This window comes from Mastomys coucha, unplaced genomic scaffold (assembly GCF_008632895.1).
Source record: "Mastomys coucha isolate ucsf_1 unplaced genomic scaffold, UCSF_Mcou_1 pScaffold16, whole genome shotgun sequence".
Taxonomy (NCBI): Eukaryota; Metazoa; Chordata; class Mammalia; order Rodentia; family Muridae; genus Mastomys; species Mastomys coucha.
In genome coordinates this window covers 57712231-57733302 of record NW_022196898.1, presented here as the reverse complement: position 1 = coordinate 57733302, position 21072 = coordinate 57712231, and the positions used below count along the sequence as shown (strand labels likewise).

At 37.4% G+C, this 21072-nt stretch overlaps 1 protein-coding gene and 1 long non-coding RNA gene across 3 annotated transcripts in view; one reads left to right on the top strand and one right to left on the bottom strand.

Moving 5' to 3' along the window:
• The window catches only part of Vav3 (vav guanine nucleotide exchange factor 3), a 343048-nt gene that overhangs the window by 85630 nt on the left and 236346 nt on the right, over window positions 1–21072 (bottom strand). Inside the window, exon 19 of the mRNA XM_031375228.1 lies at window positions 16774–16819. Coding sequence (XP_031231088.1) covers window positions 16774–16819 — 46 coding nt within the window. The remainder of the gene's footprint in view (window positions 1–16773; window positions 16820–21072) is intronic.
• LOC116093654 overlaps window positions 1–21072 on the top strand; it is a 43340-nt gene that overhangs the window by 4156 nt on the left and 18112 nt on the right. For both annotated transcript variants that reach the window (XR_004119779.1, XR_004119778.1), the window contains exons 3-5: window positions 10103–10282; window positions 11041–11176; window positions 12214–12402. This is a non-coding gene — a long non-coding RNA (uncharacterized LOC116093654). The remainder of the gene's footprint in view (window positions 1–10102; window positions 10283–11040; window positions 11177–12213; window positions 12403–21072) is intronic.

Genomic DNA, 21072 nt, shown 5'->3' with positions numbered 1-21072 from the left:
TATCATGGAATAACAAACTATTTCTCATTAAATATACTAGCGAACATTTATAAAGCACTTACCATGCGCCAGACCCTGTTCTAAGAGCCTCATCTTTCAAATACAATGGAAATACCAAGAACAAGGCCTTCCTCTGAAACTCCTTTGAGTGAAGAAGACGTGAAGGGATGAGAGCACAAGGGACTTAGATAAGGTCACTGAGCAGAGGGAGAGCAGAAACCAGAGTGGCTCTGGAATCTGCAAAGTTAGTTTCCTAACCAGCATCATATGTGAAACACAGGGAAGCCAGACAGCTGGGAGCGCTGCCTTGCAGCTAACAGAACCAGATCTTTAAAATCAGAATAAACCAAACCAAAGCATGACTACTAACCTTGGTTGTCTGGAACTAATATGTTCCTGCCATACAGGTTTCAGCTTGCCCTTCCCAACTGCCTTAACCCAGGATTCTGAAGATGGGCGTAATGACAGTGAACAGCCATCCTCAGCAGGAACCTACAATGGCTTGGCACAGTGTTAAGGCTGGACAAACCCTTCTCTTCTTAATCTATGCACAGCAGTTTGATAAGATGGATGCTAACAACACTCCCAATGAACAGAGCATGGACTAAAGAAAATGAGAGCTTTATTCTCTAGGGATGCACTATAATAGAGAAATGCTGAGCCCTATGTTGATGACACTAAGCCACTTTTCTATTTTCAATTTCTTCTTCCTCTTCCTTTCTCTGTCTCCCTCTTCCTTCTCTTCTTTGTTTGTTTGTTTCTTTTTTGGGGGGGTGGGTTGGTATTCAAGACAGGGTTTCTCTGTGTAGCCCTGGCAGTCCTGGAACTCACTCTGTAGATCAGGCTGTCCTCAAACTCAGAATTTCGCCTGCCTCTGCCTCCCAAGTGCTGGGATTAAAGGTGTGCGCCACCACCACCCAGCTCTTTGTTAGTTTCAAGATCTGTTCTCTTACTATTTAGCCCAGGCTGACTTCAAACCTATAACTCCCCCAGACAGGCATGGTGACAGGCATGTTCCCAACCATGCTGTGCAAAAGCACATATATTCTCAGGCTTCACACACACTATGTGGTGTGGTGAAGGACATAGGAGCATCCTCTCAGAAGAGGACAATGATGCAGAAAGTATAAGCCAACAAGGTCTCTCTCTATTTGCCCAAGATATAAGCTAAGTTTTTTTCTAGAAATAATGTAAATACATTTATTAAAAAGAAGACTGCTACAGTTGAGTGGATACGACTTGACTGATGATGTTTCTGTGCAAGATTATGCACACATATACTACCAATAATAAATTACAAGACAGAAATACAGTCAGTGTATGTAAATTATTTTAAACAGCACAACTGTGCCACAAACCTTCATTCCCACACAAACAGAAAGACATCATGGGAAAACTACATAGAAAGAATAAACACCAGTCTTACCGTACTTGTTCATGGTCATTTGCTAAAACCCCTCGATGATTTTATTATTTAATTTCAAAACCACAGCAGAGACACGGTAAGTAAAGGTCGTGGCTCTGTGTTTTGAGCTCACTTCCTTGAGACTGAAGTACCCAAGGCAGCAGAAACTTGAGAGCATTTATGGTGTCTACTTGCCCCACCTTGCCAATGGACTCTTTCAGAGGAAACCCTCTTGAGCCTTCTAGTGAGTTTCAGATCACTCTCTCTCCTCTGAGACCTAGATCCTCACACAATAGCAGGGACTGCTTCTCCCCCTGAAACTCTGATTTCAAAGCCCTGGCCTTTCCTTTCTCTCTCCGATTTGCAACCTGGAGTATTTTTCCTCCAGAACTTGACCATGGAGATGTCTTTGTCCTTCTTAGCAGCACATCCTCTAAGACCTAAAAGTCTGAATCATTCACAGCTGAAGCTGGTCTGGATACAAGAAGAATCACTTGATAAGGCACACCAATGTAGTGAGTGTTCCCTCCCAAGACTCCTAAATTAGGTTCAAATACTGACTTCTTTAACTAGAGATGGGAAAACATACAGTTTTCCCTCTGTAGCTCTGGGTTTTATAATCACGGATTCCACCTGTAACAGACTGAACCACATTCAGGAGAAAAATATTGCAACTCAATAGGGCATACACAGGCTTTGTCCTTGCTGTTATTGTCCCAAAATACAATAAAAGCCCTATTATGTAGAATCTACATTGTACTGGGCATTATAAAGAATTTGGAAACTATTTAACAAATCAGAGGAGAATGTGCATAGGTTACATAGAAACTGTGTTTACCACTTTTGTTAGATTTAGAGATGCTTTAGATCATCAGCATAGCTTCCTCATTTATTGTGAGAACAGAAAATAGTGTAAATATATAGTACATTATAGAGTCACTTGGAAACTCAGTCTATAGTTACATCACCAACCTGTACGTGGACATACAGACTATGCATATAAGAATTTGAGACAGTTGTGCTCAATACAACATGCAAAAAAACAAAAAAAAAAAAGGGAGAAAAGAATAGTGAATTGTCAATGTTTTCCACATTGCAGCAAGAGGATTATCACAAACAGAATCCAGGGATGGGCGTCTGAATAGCTTGCAAAACAAGAGATGAAATTTTAGAAAAATCTTCCTGATTCAGCAGGAATTTCTAATTAAGGTCAAGTCTTTCATCTGGCGTGACACCAGTTCAATGGAGTCTGAGCCAGCAATGCCCTGCCACTGAGGAGCAACAGTTCCCAGGTTACTTATGCAGCATGTTAATGCTCATCTACTCTTTGGCAACAAGGGAGTGTGGGTGTCAGGATCTGTGAAAGGATTCAGTGCTGACTATACAGAGAAAAAGCCCCAAGAGAGAATCTCTAGAGCTGATAAGAAGGTCAAAAGAATGCACGAGAAAAGGCACACTTGCTAAGTGTTCTTTAGTGTTCTTTAAAACAGAAGACAGAAAAATTTCTACCTGAACTTTGATTCTATTCCACCTTCCAGAAACCTCCTCCAATTCTTCTCTGTCCCATTTCCTTTCCTAAGCTATTTGGATTTTTCAAATGAACCTCCCTAGGCATCCATGTGACCCCCTCTTTATCTCTGACTGCTTAGATGAGGACAGAAAGAATTGCCCAGGCCATTATAGCTGGATGTGGGGCTTACCTATTTCTTGATGCTCATAAACCTCAGCTTACACCTTCTACCTTATAACATTGTGGTCTCTCTCTTTGTACTGTTCTAATAGCAGAGACTAAAGAAACAAGAAAGAGAAAGCCTTCTGATAGGAACAAAACAACTCACTTTTAGGGGAACTTCCTCTCTGAATCCACTCCTACCGCATACCTGGCTGCTGATGGTCATAAGCAAAGAGATTAGAGCCCCTTTATTTCTATCCCAGGTTTTTATTTTTTAAAAAAAGTTTTATGATGTTGGAATTTTTCTCACATGAGGTCTGAATGGGAGTTTTTTCAATTTTAAAATTGTTGTTCGTTATATCTATTGGTGAGACACTGTTTCCCAGGCATTTTTTTTCTAATTGGTAAACAGTTTTGTAAACTAGAAAATGAACAAAAGGATATAAATACATAGTTGTAACAAAATGCTAAATTCTCCAATAAATAGGACTGGGGGTGGGGGCAAGCCCTGGATAGATGACATGGTAACAACAGGCCTGATCTTAAAGAGCTGATAAAACTATGAACACCCAAAAGAAGTTACCACTAAGAGTTCAAGACACATGGCAAAATATAGATGCCAGAGATGGTCGTGGTCTGTCACCCCAGAATGCTAAGAGAATCTCAAGTCTTAAGCCCACCACTCCAACCTGAACTACATAGCAGTACCATGTCTCAAAAAGATACTTCATAAATTGGCTCTAATTTTTTATTGTATTGCATGACTCTCTATGTCATGGTTAGATTCCACTTTACTATGGACCAAGGAATTGCCTCAGTTGCCTGATCTCTAACCTTGTGGTATAAGTAAAGCAGACATCTTCATATTCTTCTACAGATAAGAGAGCCAAAGCTTATTAAAGAGTTACCGAAGAAGGCCTTCATAATGACACAGATGGTTGTCTTGAAACAGATTCTCAGATTTTAAGGCTTTACATTTTGCTACATATCAGGGTACTGGGGCTACTGGCCTGTCATTTGGTACCAAGCATTTCATCTGAAGTACAGAATGCACTATTGACCACACAGGCAGGAAGCAACAGGGCCAAGAGACTTGATGTCAGCCAGAAGCTCATGCCATACTCTTATTCCATACACCCTACCGCTTGCTATGCACTATGTACAGGAATTCTGAGAACAGTTTAAATTTACATAACACCAGACATTAACAGCCAAATTAAAACCTTTTCAAATGAGATTTTTTTAAAAATGGTGTATTTTTTTTTCCTTTTAAGAAATGTTACTTAAGAAATTGGCATGGATCATGAAGTATGTTTTTTCTTGTGCTTCGATGATGATTAATGAACTCCTTTTGGAGAGGCGAGATCTGTACTTGGCATTGATATTATAAACTTCTCTCATCTCCGTAGCGTCTCTCAGGTAGGGAAAGTGGTTACATAAGGCAGTGATTAATGAGATGCCAAAAATGTTGATTTAGTCCCAGATAGCAAAAAAAATCTCCTCTCTTAAATCTAAATGCTTCACCAAAATTAATTTTCAGACTCACTACAAATACGAGTAAAGTGCCAGTTCAAGTTGAAAAATTCATCGTATGCTCGACCTGGGTCCATATGTTTTCCAGTCTCTTCCTGTTTTGCTAAGGGTTAAAAAAAAATACATATCCTTGAACAGTTTGAGATTCCAAGAAGGTGCTGCCACTTTATTTTCTCAAAACCATTGGCCAGATTGGTTCCTGGATATTTCTTGAATTTAAGTGGAAGATACACATTGTATCTAAATATGGGATCTCTGAAACATAACGTTCCATTTTTTTAAAATGGAGAGTTTCTTTTTCAAGGGTAAAAGCTGCAGGTGGTGGTGAAGAAATGTGTGGACATTTGCACGGGTATGACCTTACTTCAGTGTTCAAACTAAACAACTGCAAGAGTAATTCTTAGTCCCAAGAACAAACACTCTGTCCCAAACCGAGGGCATCACATTATCATCTTTTTGCCACTGAAAACACCAGGGGACTACAAGTAATACTTGCTTTCATCTGGGTATTCAGAAACATGGTTTTTGAAAGGAAAAGTAGTATGCCAGGTAGGATCCTAGAGGTGTTATTTCAACCAGGTCCTCACAATTTTCCCTAAGAAAATGCTTCCTAAATGTAAGATGGGTTCTCAATGATGTTGAGCCTCACAACTTCTAGCGGATGACTAGTCACAGACGGTACCAGTACACTTTCACCTATAGCCCTCCCCCATGAGGTGGGATTCACAGTGTGGACACAAATTGTTCTTGTCCTTAGCAGGATAGGGGTGGACAATAGGAGCTTTCATAATGCTACTTAGAAAGATGTACAGTTCTAAATGCCTCCAAATGCTGTGAGTTTATTCCTGAAATTCTCCCTGTGGTATGTCTGCAGTTGGCTGTGGGCCACTACAACAACAGAAAGCAATCTCACATTGAGCAGAGACCACAGTACGAACTTCCAGGACTAGAGGCCTGAAGCACAGACTGGCACATTGCTCCTAATAAAGCTATCTCTACTACTCACTTGACATTAAGCAGAGACTGAAAGTTGCCTAATGATCACTACAATAAAGATCTTCTGAGGTCATAGGCCTAGTGTTGTTCTTGAAAGCAGCTGATAAAATGAGCATGAGAAGGACACGTGACATTAAGACACTGACTCTGAAGCCTACAGAGGACAATGGGAAGAGTCACTCAATACAAGGGGACAGACACACATCATTTTTCTTCCTACATCAAGAGACTTAGGAAATGTACTCTTAGTGGATTTTTTTCATATTTTATAAACAAGAAAATCTGATTTTCTCAATGTAGATCACTGATATCCATTTAAAGCTATTATTTTGCAAGCTCCACAGAGCATATATTGTAACATAATTTGTACAAGATAGCACAGCCTATGCAAACTATGAGTTGAAAAACCTGCAAAGCCACAAAGTACAGAATGTAGACTTTAAGCAACATTTGAAAACAATTGTTTAAATATGTAAACAGTTGGAAAATCATTGAAAGCATTGATCAGAGCTGATCAGAGAATACAGTCTTAAAATTTTTTTAAACTAAAGAAACATATAACTTAACTGAAAATAAACATAAATACTATTGCAAAACCTTAAATTCTTGATGTCCATATCAGGTATACCTAAGAGTACATTAAAATATCTAAACATAAAAATAAATAAAATTCAAAAACCTTTGAGAACCCTTAAATCTGAAAACTATACAGAAACAAATATGCTAGAAAATTATCCAAATATTTTTAAAGAATGTTATTTATTTATGTATTTGAACTTACTGTACATATTAACTATAGGTGGTCCTCAATATAAGTTGGCCTGATTTATGACTCTGGACTTTCTGGTAGTGTTAAATTAATGTACATTCGATAGAAACCATACTTGGAGTTCATATATTTTCCCAGTTTAGACAAATACGATACAATGCTCTCCTCACATTCAGGTTAGCATCAGCCAGCCAAGGTTCCAGCCAGCCAAGGTTCCAGCCAGCCAAGGTTGGTTGCAACTGAGGATGAACAACTGATACTCTTAGTAGAGTACTTGCATGTGTAAGGCCCTGAGTTTGATCCCTAGTGTACATAGACAGGCAGGCAGGCAGGCAGACAGACACACACACACACACACACACACACACACACACACACACACACACACAAATGAGATAGTATAATGGATTATAAAACACTGATGTTAACTACATTTTTGACTTACTGCATACTTGACTTCATGATATTTTGAACTTAAAATAGATTTACCAACTCAGATAAGTTTCAAAACACTATTTTATTTCTCTCTAGTAACATATAGCAAAAGCATATGACCTATCCTCTTATGCCAATAATAATGCAGATATAATGCAATTTAATATTAAAGACAGTTTTGATACACACATACATATTAACACAAACACAAATACACACACACACACACACACACACGCACACACACACACATGTCTATCTGAATTTATCCTCACTGACCCAGAAACTCTAACTTCATGACTCCATTCTTAAATAGCAATCATCCATATGGCTACATCTGCTCATGTCCTTTTATTTTTATAATAAAAACTAGAAGGAATGATGTTTAACAATAAATCAAGCTAAAAATCACTTCACATTTTTGAAGAGCTTTTAAAAATTCAAGATTCCCTTCAAATTACAGCTAGGATGATCTTTTTAACCTAGCTAACCATGTTACTTTCCTAGTTACAACTTTTCCAAGGCTTAATGGGCTCTTCCAGATATACAGTATTCTTAATTTCCAGGTAGAATAACACATACTTTGCCCTGCAGCTCTCTCTCTACTGTTCTGTACTTGATACTCCTCCTAGCCTTGACCAAAGCTGTCCCTTCAACCACATTTATCTTCTATCCACTTCTTTCATCAACCATCTACCTGTGTTATGTATCCCACTTTAGACCTCATTCCCCAATCTCCATGTACCCTTCACAGTCTCTTGTATTCACTGACCCAAATCTTTAATACTGTCTTTGCTCTACCACTCAGTTCTGTGGAAGCAAGAACACATTTTGTTCATTCTTTAAATTTAACCCAAGCCTGCAGACTTGTCAAATGGTTGAACAAATGCATTCAGGAAACAAAGGGATAAAAACAGAAAAGCAAACCTTGAAACATCAGACACTTTGCAAACACATTACTCCACACACACACACACAAGAAGCATGAGAACCAACCAAACCAAGGAGGGGTCACCTGAGTAAGTGGATTATACATGTTTCTTCAGGGAACATTTTTGTAAATTTCCCTCATTTTTTTCCTAAGATTTTCACAATAAACTTCTAAATGCAAATTTTAATTTATGAAAGAAAGTCAGATTATTTTAAACCCTACCTCTCACCTGTCAGTCATAACTGAACAATGAATATTTATTGCATTTGTGCCACTGCTATTGTTACTCAAAAGATAACAGAGCAAAATAAGGCAGTTTTCAGAACTGCACCAGATTTTTAAGTTATATATTAAACAGTTAATGCCTTAAAATATCTTTTTGAAAAATTCAACTTCAGTCAACTTTACTATGTAGCCTGCCAGAAATCATCCTCTCTACTTCAAAATTGTTCGGCAGAGTCAGCTCTGCCAGTCATCCACCCAGCTTGTTTCTGAGCCAGGGTCTACCAGTTGTTTGTTTCAGTGCTTCTAATTAGCTGCCTTATCTTCTGCGAGGGATTCTTCTGGTGCTAAGTTTTAATCGTCCAAATTAATTGAAATACTGTAGCAATTTGAGATTAACATTTTCAAAATTAACAATGCATAAAATAAAATCAGCCATGAATCTGCTTGGTAACAGCAATTACTAACGAACTCTGCAAAGCAGATCAGATCTCATTGCTAATTTTCACTGTCCTATGCAGTTAGGCCTTAGAAATAAGCTTTCCCTGTTCAGAGATAGTAGGATGAAGAGATTGTATAGAGGTATTTTAGACTCAACCACCATGAGTATGATTGGTACCCACCTTACATTACATGATTCTGGGTAATCATCTTAAACTCAAGAAGCCACAATGCAATGTCACTCTCATGACTGTGTCCTATAAGACTTTAATTGTTAGGATTCCCTACTGCCTTCTGGGCTTACAATGCTCTGGTGAAATAAATATCAACGTTAGAGAGTTCAGACAGCAAAGAATTGGGAGCAGCATCTGGTAATGGGTGGTAGGTATTGGGGCCTTCAGTCTAATAGTCTAAAGGAAATTAAATACTCCTTCCAGATACCTGAGTTTGAAAGTAAACCCTTCCTCAGTTGGCCCTTCAGATGACATCAAGCATCACCTTCCATGCTAACTGAGACTTTGTGAGCAAACCTGAAACTGAGAAGACAGATGAATCATGCTCAGGTGTCAGAGACATAGCCTACAAAATGTTATTTAGGACAACTAGTAACACACTAGTGTGGAGCCAGTCCAGGAGTATCAGTAATAGTCATCACTTACAAATCTATACCTGCTAATGTTGGGGTAAAGTGCTCCATCTATTAATCCATTTGACTTTCACTGTGACACGAGAAAATAATTGCTACTTATCCCCATTTCAGAGATGATAAACAGGGGTAAACTCTTCCAAGGTTATACAACCATGATGACCACTGCCAATGCAGAGCCTGCTGTATGAATTGCAGTCTTTGAAAATTCTGATATAAGTGAAAATGGAGGGAATAATGGGAGTAGCAAGGGTTTGGATGAGGGAGGGTGGGCCAAGGTAAAGGAGAATGTATGAGAAATAAATAACACTAAAGGCCTTTTGGAAAATGTCATATGGAAAGCTACTACTGTATGATATCTCTCTTTCTGACTCTGTCTCTGTCTCTGCCTCTCTCTCTCTCTCTCTCTCTCTCTCTCTCTTTCTCTCTCTCTCTCTCTCTCTCTCTCTCACACACACACACACACACACACACACACAGATTAACAGAGATAAACATACGATCAGCCCTTCTCTTTCCCTTATAATTTCCTTTCCGTCACAGCTGTAGGCTATGACCAATGGTAACACATCCATGTCTTTGGTTTTCCTTCCTGACTCTTCTAGCATTTAAGGCACCTTCTTCCCATTTGTCCCCACAAAACATGATCCCTTAGGATCTTGTTCACTAAGTTTTCTAATCAAATAAACCAAACTGTACTAACGTTGAGTAGGTAACAGTGGATCAAAGAACTGCTGCTTTCTCAAAGGCCAGCATCTGTGTTCATAGCATGCCGGCTTGATGTTTCAGGTATAAGGGTACTGTTAGAAGACCGTTAACCATGAGACAAGAACACTGCTTCTCTCTTGGCACTGAAAACTAAAGCTACCATTTGGGATCAGCCTTTGTTGGCCTCCTCAGCTTCCTATTTTAGGTTATGTGCCTCCTGGTATACTTTAGAAGAAGCAACAAGTAGTAAAGGAAGAATGTAGGAGTCACGGGAAGACCTGCCACAGGACCCTCACAGGTGAAATGTCTGAAAAATGTTTGCTCTTCCTCTTTATCCTTCTCAGTTATGTACATATAGAATTGAGAAGAAGAAAAAAGAAAAAAAGAAAAGGAAAGATACACACACAAAACAATTCTCGGCAGACTGGTTATGGAAGTGGAGCACAGAAAGTAGGCTGTCCATCCACAGGAATCCCTGACTACAGCCACTGCTGCAAAGATGGAAACAAACCTAAGAACCTGATGTAAGCGTTTCTCCTCATTCAAATTGAAAATCAATGTAATGATGTTGAAAAATAACGTAATACTAATATACTCTTTTGACCAAAATTTTACAAACCTTATCCCCAATGTTCCAGCTAATATGATAAACCTAGTTGTAAAAAGAACTATGGTAATAATATAACCATAAACTAATTTATCAATGGTTTCTCTCCGAGGATCAGTTAGATATTACACCAAATACTGTTATTGGGCAGTAATACATTTTGATCCAATTGGTCTCTTTCATTTAACAGTTGGGATCTCAGTTCTAAAATGAGATTATCTAACTCTCAGAAGTGGTTGGCCTATAACAAATTGCTGAAGTTTCTATTTATATCTAGTATTCTATGGCACATAGCTTGTCTTCTTCTGTGGAGCAGTAGTTAACTTTCATGGCCACAAATACAGAGAAGAAGATATGGGATATATTTCATCTTTCAAGTAAAGAATATTGTAGCAATGATAAATGTTCAAAGTGGCTCACTGCATTTATGAATTCCTTTTTTGGAATGCTTTTCTAAACATTTAATAAATGAATACTTTACCATCCAAAGATAACACAATCAATAAGATTATGCTAAAAGTTTACAAGTGACCCATAAAAGGGTTCTGTATATTATAACACAACTATTTTCTTATCTCAATAATCACATTACTGATGTTGCTTGCCATCTAAAAGGACCACCTCTACATATGCACATCTGTAACTATTCACCTCCTCTTTGTTCCTGTTCTAAAGGTACCTGTGCAGTACGAAAGACTGGCTTAGCAAGGCATGTACAGACCCGCCAGAAAGCGGGAGTGGTCCTTTGTGAACTCAGAATGAGCCTTGAAAAGGAGAAATAAATCCTCAAACCAAAAGAGACGTGAGCCAGGTGCTGTGATGTTCATTTCAGAAATCTGTTATCCTGGCAAAGGGAATTAGAAAGGTAGTCCTGAAAATAACTACAAGGGGATCAACTGCCTCAGCGCAGAACTAGTCTTATTGTTCATAGTTTAATAGAAGCTTGGAGGAAAATCAGCTATTTTAAAAACCAGAGCACATTCCCCAGCTCAGTTCACAGCTTGGATTTCTCATTCCTCTGCAATGAATCTTAATCACCGGGTTCTCCTTGCCCCATTTCTTTTTTTCAAGTTTATTTCTCTCAATGTGAAATATCTTTTTACATTTACAATTATGTTCCTACCATTTCAGTTAGGATTTATATTTGATGAAAAATTAGTTTTGGAGGTGACAGAAAAGATAGACATGGGAATGACTGATTAATATGGAAATATGGCAATCTATGGAAACTGTTTCTTATTGATTGCAGACAAAGGCTCATTTACAAAAACTGTCAAGGTGCATTTGTTTCCCTAATTTAAAAGAAAAGGATCATTTTTAAAATGAGGTTTTAGAGTCACAGTTTAAAAATAGTGGGTTGGTATTTTTTTTTCCTCATCACTGTTTTCTACTTGGAAACTGAAATATAAAATTTCTCTACTGAATAAGTTGTTCTGTTTAAAATCAAATCTAGAGGAAGTCAGCAATTCTATTTAGACTCGGAATGCAATCCTTTGAAATTAAAGCAGCATAGAAAACCATATTAAACTCCAATTCAGTACCATAAGCCAGCATAGCAAAATGTTTATTTACATAAATGAAAACATCATACACATAAATTAGTTTAAAAGTAATCCAAGCCCACAGTTTCTTATTTTTCTAATTCATTTGGCTTATTTGCATGTATTATGTAATTAAAAATGTTTTCCTATGTTTGTAAGTCTATTTTCTAAGATACTATGCTGTACCATATTCCAAAGTATCTATATGTAGAACAGTACACAATGTTAAATCTTTACAACTAATATATATACATATGCACTTATGCAACTGAAACCTGGTGCTTTTATCTATCTCTTTTCTACCTAGAATACAAATATTATGGAAGAAGAAACATGTTGTTTTTATAATTGGCAACATGGCTTGGTTTAGTGTCACATAAGACATGAAGTTGATGACAGATTACATCACTCCTTTCTTCCCATAAGGACAGGAAGGACATGAATATCCATACTGCTCATCTTGAAGAGAAAGAGATCATCACTGAAGATGAATCTGGTAAGAAATGGTTAAGACAACACCGGTAAGAAATGGTTAAGACAACACCTAAGGGTAAGAACTCGGTCTTTCTGAATCACGTGTATCTTTCCTATAGTCAAGAAGTTTACAAGGAACACACAAGCCTCTGCTTTCTGAAAGGATTCATGCACTTGGACATTATCTGTTCACTTACCATGCAAGGTTATCACAGTACACATAAGCAGCTTAAGCTTCCAGGAGAGAGCTACCAAAGCATTTCCTATCCGCTCTATCTAATCTTTAAACAGCACAACAAAGAATAACTCCTGGATTTTTTATTTTTTAAGATCATGACTATGGACTCACATACAAGAGGTTATGAGTTCCACAAATGTATATAAACATCTAGAAATATGAACTTGGTATAAAGACCACATGCTCTGACACACAGATATACTACATGCAATCAGAAATCAATCTTAAATCTCCAATACTGAGATAGGAAGAAATTGTTAAACCTGAGTATTAAAATTTAATTGGTAACTTTGACCTTGAGTGCCACTTGAGGTGAAAAATATTACAGCAGTGCTTGGGTCTGCTTGAGATTTATGATCTCATGTTCTTGAAAAAGACCCAGCACCTCCGTGTTCCTGAAATAATTGATCTGTCTGTTACAGTGTTGTTTTCCTGATACCAACATCTGTCTCAGGAAAAGAGGTACAAACTGATGAAAGCATCCTGCTATATTTAAGTGACTCAAAAGAGCTACCAGAATTTGCATCTGACACACATTACATTTATAAAAGCACTCAGGTTTAAAAAAGAATTCTTAGCCTAGTACAGAACAAGGAAAACCAGTGAAACCATTATTAACACGATATTCAAAGACTAGGTATAATTACTAGTAGAATGTCCTAAGTGTGCAGACAAGCCATAGCACACATGTAGCTCTCATCTTTCTCGTATTGTTAGAAATAAAAAAATAATAATAATAAAAAACAAAAACAAAAACAAAACCACAGTTTTCAATGAGAGTTTTCATTGCCTGTATTAAAATCACAGAGTCTAATAATTGAAGCCAAAACAAATCACACTCAACCATCTCTCTTGGTTGTATCTTTTAGTGAAGATAATCTAAAGGTTGCAGAAGTTGCTTAGCAATCAGGAAATAAAGGGAATATGGATAGTATTATGACTATGCAACTTTCTTGTTTATTTTTTTTTTCAAAACAGGGTCTCATTATGGAGCTCTGGATGTCTTAGTACTTACTATATAGAACAAGCTGACTTTGAACTCACAGCTGCCTTTGCCTCCTAAGTTCTGGGATTAAAGGAATTTACTACAAATGGCTGCAACTTCTTGATTCAATATAAATTTAACAGAAAATTGGATCTTTTCTTAAAGATTTAACTTGCAAGTAGTGACTCTCCACATGACAAAATGCCCAATATTAAATACCTAGCTGTAGAACAAATTAATATAATTACTGATACAAATGAGTGCTTATTACTTACTAAGTACTTTGTATATACTACCTCCTACCTCCTGTCATGCTCACATCTGTGAGGTAGGTATCCTTATGAAGCTTCTTTCACAGGTATAAAAGCCACAACAGGAGAGGAAGCAAACTAAAAAGGGTGAGGCAGCAGGCAAAGAACCTAGTTCAGCCTAAAATGTAAACAACACGTTTCAGACCCGAGCTTCCCAAAACTAGATCATGACATGGTTCATTACCGCACCATCAGGTAGAATTCAAAAAGTAAGAGACTAGCAGGACACTAGCATGAACTAAGAAGAGGAAAAATGGGCAAGGGGGTCTCTCACAGAAATGGATGCATAATCAAGATCTGAACAATAGCAATAGCAATAGACATACTAGCTAGGAAAAGGGGAAATCTTATGGGATCACACTCTAATAAGCCACTGCAGATAACTGATGACTGCTGAGAAGGGGGAGTCAGTCTCTCCCAAAGATGAACCCCCTAATTGGTTGTCTGATACAAAGTAAAAACACATGCACACAAACAACAAAAACAGACTCAGGTTGTACTTACATATTTGTGCAAATATATACATATATGTTAATATGTACATGCATACATATTGCATAACAATAATAATGTTGAAGAAGAGGCTATCAATTTAGGGAGGGAAGGAAGGAGTTGAAGGGAAGAGAGGGGAGAGATTAGAAGGATGGAAGAGATGGAGAAAAAGTGATATATTTTAACCAAAACGTATATATATAAAAAACAAGAGAGTCAACATCTAAAGAAAAACATATAGAAATTCACTAATTCATGTAACAAATGTTTATTAAGTCTTCTGTACACATAACTATGTATTATTGTCCTTTCCAAAGATAAAGGTCTATGTGTGATTTAGTTTTGTACAGGCCTCTGAAATTTGACCCTGATGAAATAGGTACATTTGCCCCAACCCCCCAATAGTCTGATTATTTTTCTACAATCCATTCTTATGGGGTTCTAGAATGCAATCAGTGTGTTACACCTTAGAGGTGTTAGTGATATTAGTTAGAAAAGAGGGTGGGATAGTCAAAAGAACCTCTCCAGCAAAGACATCAATGGCAAACCCTGCTCCTAGAAAGCTGTGTACGTTCTGCCTGTTGTCTGGATCTCTTTAAACATCTGGGATAAACATGCCCCCAAGAATCATGAAAATCTGCTGAACACATCACATCAGTTGCTCACAAGACAACTGTCAAACAAGGGTTCATCCTGAGCAAAGAAGGCATGTCAGGCCAGCAGCAGGACGAGGCAGAGTTGAGAAAGCCATCAGGCTCAACACATACCTCAGGCCTAAGCCAGGAGTGGCTAACAGAAGGGATGTGTGGAACCTCACTGAGGCCGCGGCCACAAGAGCATCGCCCATTTGTTTCTTCATAGAGATGTGATGAATGGAACATGTACTCACATGGAAATATCAAAACTACAGGAAAATATCCTATAAGGTGCAGACCCACTTTTCGAATATTTGTAAACTTATTCGTCATGCAGGAATTTAATTGCTTTGTTACTGATCTCCTTGGCCATATTTATAATCTGAAAATTCACTACACTTTCCTTTAAACAACCTAAAGGATTGTAGAGAACTGGCTGTGGAGTAAATTGCAAAGAGTTAAATGTGCATCTTCTGACTCTATAAGTAAATGTATTTCTCTGCAGGGAAATAGACTAAATAAAAATGCCCAGAGGAGAAAAAGAAATTTCAGAATAACACTTCCAAAAGCCAGATTATTTTCGGGAATAGAAATATAATTCACACGAAACAATAAAAAAACACTGCTTACACAATAAACACACGTCTATTAAATACAAACAAATGAGTTCTCTTCTAAATGTCATCCTATAGACTCTTTACAAAGGATCTTGGCTTGGGAAGGTCAGAACTGTTAAAAAGTAAAACAGAACCCTGTGGTTTTTTTTTTGTTTTTGTTTTTTAATGGCATTAATTTTGTTCTGTAGTTAAATGAGTTAAACAGATCTCAGGATATAAGTCAATTTCTAGCCAGAGGCAATGGGGCTTCCATCTCTGCCATCTCAAACCAGTAGGGCCAGCCTGGGTGTGGTTTCAGTCAAAGGATCATATGCTTTGAAAAAACTTTACAGACAGACAAACAGTGCAGTGGATAAGAATGAAAATCTAAGCAGCAATCCAGATCTAGGGGGGCTACCTTGCATCTCACAGCACACTCGACGGACTATCAGATTCACATATTTAAACGCTTTATCTAGGAAGAATTCCTTTACACCTCCAAGGACAGGATCGTGCCCAGAACAGACGGTTCAGTGACTAAACTGTGAAAGGCATTTCTTAAAGAGTGAAAAAGTAATTATACTAAGATAACAATAGGGCAAACTTCACCATGTTAGGGAAAGACAGGGGTTTTGTTTGTTTTGTTTATTTGTTTTGTTTTCTTTTGTTTTTGCAGCTGAATCACTGGTCTCCAGAAGACACTTGTTCAGAGATCTGATGACTTTGCTGATGTCAAGTCATAAATAGAGAACACAAAACCTTCCCCAAGTCGGGAGGGTAGCAGCTGCATGCTGTCCCTTGCCCTCTAAGAACAGTGGTGGTGAGCTGATTGCTTTCCTTACCTGATTTAGGAGGGAAAGGAGGAGGGTGCTGGGTATGTTAGCATTAGGCAGGCACCCGGAGGCTGCTCAGTAAGCAAATAACCAGCTCAACCTCCAAGGGCAGAAAGCACACAGAGCTGGAGGCTAGTCACCCAGGAATGATTTGCACTTCAGACTTTCACCTCCTGGTCACAAGGTACAGACCAAACTGTGGGGACAAAGGCCAGCAGGGCAGCTGACTGGCCTCAGCAATTTCCATATACTTTCATAGTCACCTAACTGCAGTTATCATAGGATATATAACGAGAAACAGACCTGGGTCCACCTGTCTGGAAGGTCTCCGAAGTCCGTTGGTCCGTTTCTGTAAGGAAAACAAAGCAAGTCAGACACAATGGTGATGTGGTAGAGGATCATTGTAGAGGGGAGGCGCTGGCAATCAGCTTCGCCTCAGCTCCAATTAGAATCCTAGCTAACCATGAACAAAATGTTTGAATGTTTCTATTTACAATTTAATATAATTCCTCCGGTAAGTTTCCATTAGACTGCCATTACATCTTGTAAGTCACTGAAATGAACAGAAATACTTTTGTTTGCCTTATTTATGAGTCATAGCTTAATAATTCTTAAAGTCATAGGATTATAGGGTATAGGAAAACCAACTTCATAGGATTATAGGTTATAGGAAAACCAACCTCATTCATAATTAAGAAAATATTCCCAGCAAAGAAATATGAATAACAGCCTTAAGCAGATATGTAAAAATTCTAACTCAAGTATTTCTGGGCCATGACAGACCAATGACTGAAAAAGGCATACAATCTCAAACCAAAGACCCAGAGCTCTGGCTTCAGAAAATACTTAACTGATAATGTGTTTTAATTATAGATGAATAGTATCTTTATATTTAAAAAATGCATTCAGTTCATGAAGCAAAAAAAAAAATTATTACAGGAAGGTTTCATTTAAAAAAATCAAAAACAAAAACAAAAATAAAAATAAAAAAAACAAGCCATCACACTTAGAAAAGAAAAGAATAAAACACTGCAAGAGATTTTAAATCTGAAAAATGAATGGTTATTTGATTTCATAAGCATTGAATTCTTTGTTACTTGATTGCTACAGTATCCTCAGAACTAATGAAGGTTTTTTTTTAATTTTTGTTATATAAGTAGATGTGAAGTTGTTGTAGGACCACTGAATTATTGAGATTATCATAAGAGGAACTTTCTTTTTTATGTATGTTGGAATTTGTCATTGTGGGTATAAGGACATAGTTTCGTCAGAGAATCCCAGATTGAAGAAGCACACATAAGCTGTGGATTTCTCTCAGGGTGGCTTCTCATGTTGGTTTCAGTCATAAGTTAAATCACTGAAATGTAGAAATTGGGGGAAAAATACCTCAAGGTACTCAAAGCCATGTCCTAAAGACTCTAGGATTCTTGGGTAAAGCAAAGTAGAGAAACTTTAAACATGAAATTTTTTATTCTAACCTCAACCACTTTCAAAATGTGTTTGTAAAAGACTAATAGGATCATTAAAGTCTGCAGGGATTTCTGTTGAGTAAGCAGGGTATCAATGCTAGGAAAACCATTAGAAAGAATCACTGTAAGAAAACGTGTTGCCCTAGGCTACTTGGTGGCCAAGACATAAATAAGAAAGGCATGAGGGTTATAGATCCTCCTCTGAAAACATGAAAGAAAACTGCTGCCAAAACCAAACTCTTTCTTACCAAAAATTTGATAGACTGATTTTTGAGCTCTCTATAGAAAGGACAGCAAACGACAAAACCCATGACACTTTCCACAGAAAAATTATGGCATCCGGGTTTGCTTCCCGTCAACACCATCACCTTACCTGGCAACAGAAACTGTCTTGCCCTGTTTTACCTTGGGCTTCAAGATTAAAGTAGGTGACACAATGCAGTTAATGATCATATAGAAAAGGAGATTATTTTCAAAGTTAAAACATTCTGCTTGTGTTTCCCCAATCTTTCCGGAAAAATTATAATAACAATTACTTGGCCAGGATGGTAGTGAGAGTTCATTTGTCCTATGTGTGTGGATCATTAAGTGATTTTTTAGTGTTACTATTGTTATTAACTTGGTGGTGGTGCGAAAGTCCAAATTCACACAAAGGATACGTTCTGGAAATGATAGCATCTATATTTGTGTTGCGGTTTTGAACTAAGGTTCCACTGGGCGGCTAAAGCTGATCTCAAATCCATACATGCAAGAGATCGTCTTGCCTCGGTCTCCCCAGGAGCTGAGATTCCAGGCATCTGTCACTGCAGTCCACCTGCCTTACTGATTGTTTTATGATCTTCCTGAAAAGTCGTTTAAGCCAGTCACCCTCAAACCAGAAACTTTTCTGCAGGGGAGGTAGGCAGTAAAATAAACTGTACGTTAAATTAATTCTACACACAAAGGGAAATCCCAACTAAATAAAGTACATTTGGAGAAACTGTGATTAACTATACTTTAAAAGCACCTGACAAGCATTTTTTTTTTACTGTAAAAATTTCAAGATATGTTAAAATCTTTCTAAAATGCAGAATTCAATGTCTTTCTCTCCCCAGTTTTCTCTCATGGTTGGAAAGAAAATGTAGATATTTTGTATTTAGATAAAGTTGGGAAAGAAAGGACACACATGGCAGCCGTGCCTGGTAGTCACAGGCCCAGGAGACATGGGAGTTGGTCTCAGGAGTCTGACTCTTTTGTTCTACCCAGGGAGGTTGGGGAGGCAAACCTAATATTATAAGCATTTGGTAATTATTTCTTCCTTCACTGCCTTGTCTTTACTAATTTTTTTTAAATGTGTATTGTCTAAATATCCTGTCTTCTTGCTTCTTTGAGGAAAAAGAACTTATTCTCTGTTGATTTTTACCAACAATATAAGGAAAAGCTTCCTCTGTTTTTTGAGAAGTTAGCTTTGGCTTCTCAGCAAAGGGGAACAGATGTAAAGTGCCTGAGTAGACAGACATGTAGAGCAAAGTGCTAAAAAACTTCGGGTAGTTTGGAGGGTCCCTGAAAGCCCAGACTGCACCATAGGTGACCGCCCAGGCGCAGGTACACGGGCATGTGTGTCCTGTGGTTATGAGACCTGCCTTGTGAAAGAAGCCAACTTTTTAATAGAAAAACTCCCAATAATACAATCATAGGAACCAAGGGGAAGTCAAAGGCAGTGTAGGAGAGACAGAAAGTTTTTCAAGAAAAAAAACAAAATAAAAAACACATTCTTGATATTCTTTTTGCTAAAATGAAGCCATTTCCAAACGAATTGGCTACCCTCAGTATGCTATCATCGTCTACCCAGACAGAGTGGAGCTATTAGTAAAGTTAAACATTAAGTGAGAATTGCACTTATTACATTCAAAAGTTAAGAAAATCACTACAACACCGACGCTACATTTTCAAATTTTCAACATGAAAATTAATTTCTTTTTATTAATAGGCTCACATGTAATTTTAAGGGTATAAATGTGTCTGAGAGAATTATTTAATATCATGTGAGAATGATTAACTACTTCTTATTAGCACATTTTCCTTCTGCAAATACTCCCACTTCATATTACTTCCTCGAAATAAAATGAAATCATTTTCTTAGGAAAAAAATAATATACATGTCTACTAGGATAAATGTAAAATAACTTTGAGTTGAAGCCCAGGACTAAGAGCAGCATGTTTAGCAAGGTCATACCCTATAAGAAGAACCCTAACAGCTCTGATATAAGTGCATCCCTCCCTGTCTGAGAAGCAGAACAGAAATTTGAGAATAACTAGAGTTAGCCTGAAAGGCATCATTATGTTCTAATTTTTATTCCAGAAATATTGTTAGCTTCTTATATGTTCCTGGTCTAAACTCTCTATCCTGACACTCATGTAGTAGGCACTCTGAGCAGCTGCATCTAGCACGGGCTTCCTCATACCACACCCTTGATTATATCTTGTCTGCAGAAGTTACACACATACAATAAAGAAGAGACAAGACCCTCTGAAGGCATTTCTTCATGGTTTCCATATTTTTACCAACTATTTAAATACTAGATGATTAAAAAAAGGCATGCTAATAATGCAAAGGCATATTGCCCTGGGATGGTTTAATTTTCTGGTTGCTTGTTTGGGTTTGGCTCTTTATTTTGGTTTAGGTTTTGTTTGTTGATGCTGAAAACAGAGGCATTTTCAAAGACAGATAATAGGAATTTAGTAAACAGACTGATGTCATTCTTTCCTTCTGGAATTCTCAAATGACCTTATATTCATTATATATATATACATATATATATGTATGTATAGCAAATGAAATGTAAAAGCAAATGAAAATAAATATATATATACATATATGTACATATATATATATTTTCATTTGCTTTTTTAAAAAAATCTTTTACTATTGTATCTTTTCAGAGTCAGGTAAAACTTTTGTAACTTTTGACTAATGGCTAAAATAATGATGTTCTGAGGTCTGTCATATTTTAACACTGCCTTCCATATTTCAAAGTAGCTTTATTCTGAGAGATATACTTATGAACCACATATTTTTAAGCCGCTGAGAGTTAGACTGTGTTAAACCAAAAGGAAATGTTATCAGAGCTTGATTTGATCAATGTGACTCAGT